General features: G+C 38.5%; 1 protein-coding gene across 1 annotated transcript; it reads right to left on the reverse strand.

The window, feature by feature from the left end:
- Positions 1-1,349: 1,349 nt before the first annotated feature.
- On the reverse strand, positions 1,350-9,320 carry LOC127933859 (uncharacterized). Its single transcript, XM_052530887.1, has 6 exons — positions 8,918-9,320; positions 5,985-7,855; positions 3,622-3,821; positions 3,106-3,227; positions 2,504-2,627; positions 1,350-2,315 (listed from the first exon to the last, which is right to left on the reverse strand). Exons 2-6 carry the CDS (start codon positions 7,831-7,833, stop codon positions 2,193-2,195), a joined length of 2,418 nt encoding a protein of 805 aa, XP_052386847.1. The 5' UTR covers positions 7,834-7,855; positions 8,918-9,320; the 3' UTR covers positions 1,350-2,192.
- Positions 9,321-9,444: the final 124 nt, after the last annotated feature.

Consider the following 9,444-nt stretch of genomic DNA (forward strand, 5'->3'; position numbering starts at 1 on the left):
GGAACTCTTATCTTGGTAAACAAGCAGCCAAGTCACTCAGATTAGGCAAAGTTAACCAATTAATTGCCGAAGTTTCCTCCAAATGTCTTCCAAGTGTTTTGATGGCATAACCAGAACTAAATAAAGACTGTGTGCTTTTATTATGCAATATTCAATATATCTAGCCTATTAGATATGTGCACTTTCGTGGTGTATTTTTTTTTTAATCAAATGTCAATTCATGTCCCAGTCACATTTTCTTGACTAAATAAACATGGAATAAAACAACAATCCTATTTTAGATTTTTTTTTTTACATTAACAATGTAATCAATATTCTGTTTATTAAAGCCAATTAATCTAATCTAGTTTTAGTGTTTTTAAGCATTTTACATTTATTCCAAAATAATAATTAATGACAGTAACAATTTATACAATATATTTTATTTGTGAACTTATGTTCAGTTGTTCATTTTAATAGTTATCTTTTAACTATTTTTTTCTTCTTCTGATCATCAGTCATCAAAGCTCAGTGATTATTGGTCACAGACATAAAGATTTACTTACATTTTTTCCTAGCTGATTTTTTCAGGCCAAGTCTTATTTTAACGTAACAAAGTGGCTTTATCTAAGCGTGAGTTGTTTACTTACTTTTTTTTAAATTAATTTTCCCATTAATGCCATTATATTGTTCATTCAGACTGATTCACAAATGCGTAGAAATGCAAGAGGTGGGATTTATCGCATGAACCACTCACAGCTGAACATAACCAGTCATATCCGATGGAGGCACTGCCTCCTCTCACGTGACTTGCCCCCATTTATCCTCAATTAACCCCCACCAAAGTCACAGCATGCTTTAGGGCAGGGGTGTCAACCTCAGTTCCTGGAGGGCTTTAACCCTGTGGAGTTTTGTTCCAACCCTGCTCCAACACACATACCACGTAGTTATCAAATTAGCCCGAAGGACTTGATTAGTTGGATCAGAAGTGTTTAATTAGAGTTGCATCTAAACTCTGCAGGGCTCTGGCCCTCCACGGCTTTAGGGGGTCTGTTAAAACTCAGTGGGCTCAGGGGAGGCAAGAGACTCGGACTCCTGCTGTAACTTCACCTGCTGGTGTCGTTGTTGGACAGACACTTTTAATGCAATATTTTGTAATATTGCCATTTTTATCTTTGTTCAAATTTTTTTCTCATCCAGTATTTTGAGGAGGCACTGTATTCCTCGCCTTCTTAGAGGAAATGCCTCTGGTACACATAACTGAAAAGTGCCTAAAAAAGTTATTTTGTGTTCATAAGTCATACGCTTGTAGCACATCTGCTCAGTTATGAAACATTAAATGGTTGATCATCACTCAGTTATCCACTTCATTCAGTCCTTCAAAGATGTTTTAATTACATCAATCAACAAACAAGCTTACAGGCTCAATTTAAAATGTTAACATTCATTTTAAAACACTTCTGAAAATATGGTCTCTATTCATCAGGAATTAAAAATGGTACACTACAGTGTTATGTTTAGTTCTTCAAGCACAGGGAGAAAAGACATGGAAACAAGAAAATGGATTTCTCTGCAAGGTGGTGTATGAAAATACATTTTTTGGAAATTTGCTTTGACCGTTTTCAGGCAATGGAGAACTTGCGAAGATCAAAAATGAACCCTAATCCCCCCTAAAATCACATTAAAAAAAAATCACATCATGTGAGACAGTAGGAAGGAAAGTTTGGGACGTGGATCAGGATGTGACAGGCCAGATTTGCATCTACATCCCGGTGAGAACGTGCATTTTCTGGTTTGCTATGGTTCCAGAAAAAACAATCTTATTCTATCAAATGTATTTCACAGCAATTATTGAAAGTAATACACAATCTGATTATGCCAGTTATATAAATAACCAAAATTCCTTATACCTGGACTAGACAATTTGGCAAAGGGGTTATTAACTTGAAATTTTAGTATATTTGTCCTAATTTAATCCCAATATTCTGAAATACTGAAAAACATTTGGTTAAACAGGCCTTGTGTGTCTTGATACGCAGCTGAATGAGAAACAGAATCTAGCAGACACTGAGTGAGAACAGACACAGAAAGAAGAAACACACTTTAAATAAACCTTGAATAGAAGTCAATCCAGGGAAACTCAGTTCTTCAGCATGTATTTTTACTCTGCCCTGTATTTCCTGTTTTCAAGGAAGCATAGATGTTTCGCCAGACTAGGTCATAATATTTCTGTTGAAGTCATAAGACAGTCTCCTCTTAGCATTTGCAGCTAACTGCTGGTTGGATGTTGGGAGATTTGGAGAAAATCTGGCACTGGTCTTCAGACGAACACATTCCTGAGGTATAGAAGGATGATAGTTATTTAAAACATAATTTTAACTCTAAGAAAGCTCTATTTCTGGTAGTGTATATAAATATTTTGTTATTTCAAATTATATTACAAGTATTTGGTGTAGCAAAAGCTCAAGGAAGTTTTCATTAGATATTATTGCAGTAGTTTCCTGTTTGATAACAGCAGACTCACAGAGCTGGGACGTTCCAGATGCAGTGACTGAAGGAGAAGTTTACAGGAAAGAGACTCCGCCCTCTTATATTTCACACCAATCATCCGCTCTAGATCCTGGAGGCCTTCAAGTAAGCTCTGCTCCCTTTGGGCCAAAACAAAACGATTAACTCCGAATTTAGCATGTAACAAGAAAAACAAATACTATTATTGTACGTGAAATTATCAAAGAAAGATTTGTTTTTACATGATCAGTCAACTCAAGAGGATGAAACATAATTTCATGCAAAACAGTCAGTCCTTTGTGCTTTATGTGATGCAATGCAGTAGTATTTTAAATTACCAGAAGGTGGCAATAGAAGACTAATATATAGCAGGAGTTTTAAAAGTCCCTGGAGCTTCCCCAGCTCTGCACATTTTGGATATTTTTTCTTATTTGCTAAAAAGTTCATTCAGCTGTGTTAAATAAGCGAGGCATCCAGAATATGCATTGATTCAATCTGCTCTAAAAATGGCCTGAAAAGTATGTCTTTAAATAAAAATATATATTTTTTTAAATCATAAAAGTAACTAACTTTATAAGTCCCAATTGGTGCAGCCCAACTGCAAACAATGCAACATACTTGTGCTTCCCTGTATTGCTGTTTTCAGCTGGTCCTTGCAGAAGCTGCTTTAGTGTAGGAATGTGTTCAGGATCTTCACATGGGGACTTTTCAGAGGGAAAGGCCTCTAGAAACACATTTGACTACACACACAAACACACACACACATGTACAGTAAAGATCACTAATCATCAGAGCATCAACAGTGATGAAAAGATATATTAGTCATAAAGATACAACAACAATGTAGAATATAAAGATATATTAGTATGATACTAAAATTATAAAGCGAGCCATTAATTGTTATTTGTTCAGGATGAGTGGGTTGACCATTTTTCTGGTCAATTTTTTGCATAATTACTAATTAACTGTATTATTGATTTCCTGCTCATATCACACGGTCTCGTTTATCTCACATACTGCAATAAATTACATTTATATAATTGTTAAGTAATGTAATAAGTGGGATGCACTTTCTTTAAAATACTTGAGAATAATCTAAAAACATCTTTCCTATAACAGAGCATAAAGATTTACCACATTATGGAGAGGAGAGAGGGGAAGCTTTGGCTTTTCGGTAGAAGTCCACCAGTGGTCACCAGGGGCTATCTTCTGCTCCACAGTCTCCTGGCTGAAGGCGGTCCATGTGCTCTCAGACTGCTGGAATGACTGAACTGCAGTCCAATCAGATGCCCAGGATGCAGGTTCATTTGCATCAGCAGAACTTGTTTGTTCCTCTGAGAGGAGATAAAGGTTCATGTAAGTCTGTATAGTTTCATTTTCAAGGCTGTCACACAAAAACTCTTTACATGACCAATAGGGACTATGCTATTGGAAAGATTCTCTGCTTCCTGGAACACATGCTCTAGAACATGTGCAACTGACAAGAAGTGAAAGTGTTTTTTTACACTCTGCGAACAAAATGTCTTTGATATTTAAAGACCACTGTGGAAAGGTACAACATAGGCTTGTTAGAAAAAAACCCGCCTCTACCTACATTTTTGCAAAACTTAAAAAAAAAGAACTATGCATGTAATTCACCAGAGCATTGAAACACCAGTAACATATTCCTTTTCAAACAAATTATGATTACTTGGACAGATTATTAAGTCATTAAGACTTATTTTCATGCGGCTCCATTTAATCACTTCAAAACACTTACCATAGTGCATGATTTGTAAAAGAAATACTTTTTCTTGTTTGCATCATATTAGCAGCTTCATATGTATGGTTTTTCTGACACAGTAAACTTGCTCATTAGCTCACCTGGTACAGCATTTCAGTTACTGTGCGTTGTGAAGCAGTCAGGTACAAATCACTTAAAACACGTCACAAAAAAAGACTCAGACGCAAGCTAAAATGGCTTGGTTGCTTCAGCAAATGTGTTTTATCTCATGTTTAGTATAGGGATAATAGTAGGTGGTACATTATTAAGGCATGAGATAAGTCCAATCCGGACCATTAAACTTCAAAAGGCTATGATTTCATTGAATAAATATGAGCACTGCACAGTTTCAAAAAAAGTCAGATGCTTTGTGTACTGCTGTTACCAGGGAAAACACTATATTTCTGCCGTTCTGAAAGTGCCACCTGCTGGCATTGAATGATTTAGCATTTTCAATAAGCCGTCTGTTAAAACAAATGTGAAAATCAACCCATGTTTTTACGCAGCAAACACACAGAGTTGTAAATGTGAACTAGTGGACTGACAAGAAAATAATGCATAATAAAAATGTAAGCAATTAAGATGGTAACATATATTTATAGGTTATTTAATCAATATAATAATTGATGATTGTTTACATTTGACTACATTTTCTTAAAAAAAGGGTTTAAATGTGAAGCTTACCAGTTCATTAAACTTTTGTTTGATATGAACCTGTATATGAACAATAAATCATTCTTTTTACAGTAATTTTAATTTAATTTTTGCTTAAAAAGTCTTACATATGAGTTTAAATAGCCCGCCAAAACCCTGGTCTGCCAAAACCCATCAATTCATGTTTTTAGGTATATAATTGTCCAGACCTCTGCTGGTTAGGAAGGTCCATTACTGGACCACAAGTAATTTTATTTGAAGAGCCCTGCGTATTTCATTTCTGATTTACCACATTACAACCAATATAAAAAAGCATTACTAGATTCACATTCCTCTGTTTCAGATAGAAGTGATTGCACTTTTAGAACCACTCACTGCACAATCAGCTTTAAAAGTGTTGTGAAATGTGCAAGAAAATGTCCCAACAGGAAACAGTGCAGCTATGTTAAATGGCTTTCAGAAATAACTTGTCACTGAAAAAATCTACTTGACATTTCAACATTTAAAAGTAGGTACAACCTGTTTATGTTCACTACCTGAATCACCTGGATTTCACCTTTTTAATCCTGCGGATTAAGATTACATGGTTTAAGTGGAATGAAATCCATAAAATTATTATGTGGAAAAGAGTGTTTTTGACCAAATATTATAGGTAGAAGACATACTAGATGAATAAATTGTGCAGTGTTTGTCCTCTATTTTGATTAAACCATTCCCTCTAGACATGCTGCCTTTGGCATTGTGAAGTTGGCCTCACCTCTTGTCCCATTGGCTTGTGTTTGTATGTCTTTTTAATGCCTTAGGCTGATACACAGCAACAGGGGAGTGAGAGGGTGGTTGGGGGGGTTTAGGAATTCCAAGCAATGCCTTAAATGATTAATATCTTCACATGAGATCGGGGGACGCAGGGGGGTCTGCAGGAATCCAGGTCAATCCAGACAAACTATTTAGTTCATTTGGTCTGCATGTTTATCTGCTCACAAAAACCCAAACAAAGCCAGGTTCCTGCTCCAGAAGAACTTACTGTCCCTTTTGACAAAATGTATTTATTACCCTGCTACTTTCAAGACAGCATACTCACCACACTTGTAATCCTCAGCCGAATGTTGGACCTCACTGAATCCATCCGTCCACAGCCGCTCTCCACCTGCTTGCATGAAAGCCCCAAACTCCTCCTCCTCCTCCTCCTCGTCCACATCAAGAGACCCCTCGTCAGCGGCCACCTTGTCCTTGTCGTCAACTCTTGCCGGCTCTGATAGCAACTCTGAGTTCACCACCAGAGGCAGAAAGTCTCCACCTCTCGCCCCCACCTCCCCCTCTCTTAATGCTGGGATGGCTGTTGCTATGGCTGCTGTGGTGGCAGGATTAACCAGGGAGTGAATAGTGGTTATAGTTATATTGGCTGGTGGTGCGCTAAAGCCTCGTGAAGAGGATTTGTCAGACTGCTGAACTTCATGTTCTCCATGCCGTGTGATTAATTCCTCCCAATGCTGAGGTGAGCACATGGACGGCCTCCTCTTCTTTTCTGTAGTGCTACATGCAACACCCACTGGAGCGCGGTCCTCCAGCACGACTGTAGTCTTTGTGTCTGGAGTCCCATCTCTCTGTGTTGCAAGATCACCAGGCTCCACTGAATGTAGATTTTCACGGTCCAGTAGGCACTCATCTTGCCTGGATTCTTCATTTTTCTGAATGCTGACAGGGACTATGGAGGGAGTTAGCATGGGGGAATGATCAATGCTTGGCTCAGTATTACAGTCTGTTGTGGTCAATTTGATTCTTAGACTATTAAAGTTACTCTTAGATGCTACAGGTGACACTAGGTTTGGCACATCAGCAACAACGTTTTGAATGTTCTGGCGATCATCAAGGTCACATTTATTAACCTCAGTGTTTCCTTGTGCATCACCATTGGCACAACTGGATTCATTTTCAGAACAGTTATCGGACTGATTAATACTCATCCCAGCTTCAACCTGTTCAACTGGCTTGGCACATAGTTTGGCAGAAGAGCAGCAGGTTTGTGGATCCGTGCTCTCAGGTGCATCAGTGTTTACTGATATGGGTGAATGAGCCCTTTCGTCTTTGCCCATCTTCAAGTCGATAGTGACTTCAAGTGGATAGCTAGCACTGCTACCCTTTTGGCATTGTGTTATTGTGTTATCTGGTATTACGTTAAGTGGTTGTGTGTCTGAATTCAGTGCTGTCTTTTGATCACCATATTCCGGTTGACTGCTTTGATTGGCGATTTCCCCTTTGCCGTGAGCCGCTGTTCTTTTCTCCGCTAAGCCTGTTGTTTTACTGCACTTCCTCCATTTTCGTACGGCCCTGGGCTTGGCCTTGAAAAGTCCACCTTCATCTGGCCCATCCTGGCTCAGCTTCGGCCCTTTAGAGGAACATCTAAGCTCTTCCTTTTTCCCTTCAAGAATGACAGTGTGAGTCCAAGGACCTGTGACTCTCGTCCCAGTCCCTCGGTTTCCAACAGCGCAGATGTAGCTGCCCCTGCCCTGGGCCTTGAGAAAGAGACAGCGTGTCTGAGTCTGCCTGCCACCCCCCTCAGTGCCTTTCAAAGAGGCCACAGTTACAAGAGCACCAAGACTGCCTTGCCTGACCCCTGGAGCTCTGGTTGCACTAATTGTGCGATCCAGTGTGTGCCCATAGCCACTGCTGGCCTGCCCTGACCAGCTTCTCTGCCCTGCTTTGTTTTCAGAAGGATGTTGGCATGTGCCCTGTGCTCGCGGTCCATTAGCAGCCTTTCTCCTGGCTTTAGAGTAGCCGCCACTCACAGCCCATGCTCTCAGGCCTTTAATCAGGGGTATGGCTCCAAACTCAAGGGCACTGGTGAATGAGACATCGGTTCTTCTGCATTCATGCAATAGATCCCTATGGGCCATGTCCAAGCAGTTATTGTTGTTGTTCTGTTGCAGCATTCTTCGAGCGTAATATCAGACGCTGTGGGGGGTAAGAATGACATTTAAGATGTCTTGAAATCTTAAAAACTGTTTGTTACAGCACAGCATTTATCAATCAGGTACAGAATGCAGAGTGCATATATCTTTAATTTTAATATCTGACGTTAAAGGTCAATACAAAATATATATATATATATGTGTGTGTGTGTGTGTGTGTGTGTGTGTGTGTTCTTAAATTTTCTTAAGTTTTTCTATTTGTGTATGTACTACAAATTTGGAGTTTTTATTTGTGACAGTTAAAGGTCAATACAAAAGTGCAGATTCATATGTTAGTTTAGTTCATGGTAAATTTTCTTCAGATAAAATTAAAGTTAATCCATTCCATACTACACACGCACACACACACACAGACAGACGGACAGACAAGAATAGCAAATATTTTATTCTCTTGAATTAAAACTAATATGTGCTATAAAGTTTTAAAACTGTAATATTCTACAATTTGTATATTATTACAATTTCTTGTGTTCATTTACATTTAAATGTTAGTTTAATGTATTTTATGATTAAATACATACTGTAATAACTATGAAATACAATAATATTCAATAAAATTCATATTCAGTATTCATAATGCCTTTTATTTGTATACTATGTTATAATTTTTTTAATCATTATACTTAGTTCCATATTTAGTTAATGAAGAAGTATAAAAAAGGATACTGTCATATCCCACCACGAAAAGATCGTTTTATAATGTATTTTATTATTATTTTATTTGATATTGGCTATTTTTTCCCCAGTGCTATTATATTTAATACTTAAGTTACAGTATAGCGAATCTCATGTTTTATTTCGCGTCACAAAGTATGTCATGATGATCAGAGGATGCTGCGTTACGTACTCTCCACACACAGTACGTGATCACATCACTTGCACCAAATCTATCATTAACTAACACTTGCCCACACAGATGTATCTCACATAACGTAACCTCGGCGAGGGGGGAATTATCTGCATCGATTCTTTTCGTGGTTTGACGTGAAAATGCACCTTTTTGAATCATAAATAACCCATCTTTCTTTTCTTTGTATCCTCTCACCTTTACAGTGTGCCAGTTATTTTCCTCATACCGACGCGATGGCACGAATCACGTACGCAGTGAAGATGCTGCTGGGCTGAAGGATTTTGGCTTTAACCTTCATGAGGATTGTGGACCGTCTAGAAATGATGATATCCATGACAACACTTCGTTTTAAGACTGCATATCCGAATACAGACCACCGTAGATTTTTAGGTTAACCTATTAAATCCCATGTAGGTCTCATGTGCTCCGTTGAAGTGAACGTCACTCCGTGTCTCCTCATAGCGCAGGCTGCTTTCACTGGCAATGCAACGCAGAGCCTCCGCAATCTAGTGCGTGCACTCAGCTGACCAATAGCCGAGCGTGCATAACGCGCGCGCACGCTGTACTTTTACGCTTACGCACGAACAGGACACGCATATTACATCTTCTTCAGTCAATTCTGGTGAGTATAGACTACCTTGTGTTGTCACGCTTTGAAACCCTCATGTACTCTCTGTTTTCCTAAACTTCGTTTAAGCATATAATTAGTAGTAGAAACTCAA

This window comes from Carassius gibelio, chromosome A18 (genome assembly GCF_023724105.1).
Source record: "Carassius gibelio isolate Cgi1373 ecotype wild population from Czech Republic chromosome A18, carGib1.2-hapl.c, whole genome shotgun sequence".
In the NCBI taxonomy this organism is placed as follows: Eukaryota; Metazoa; Chordata; class Actinopteri; order Cypriniformes; family Cyprinidae; genus Carassius; species Carassius gibelio.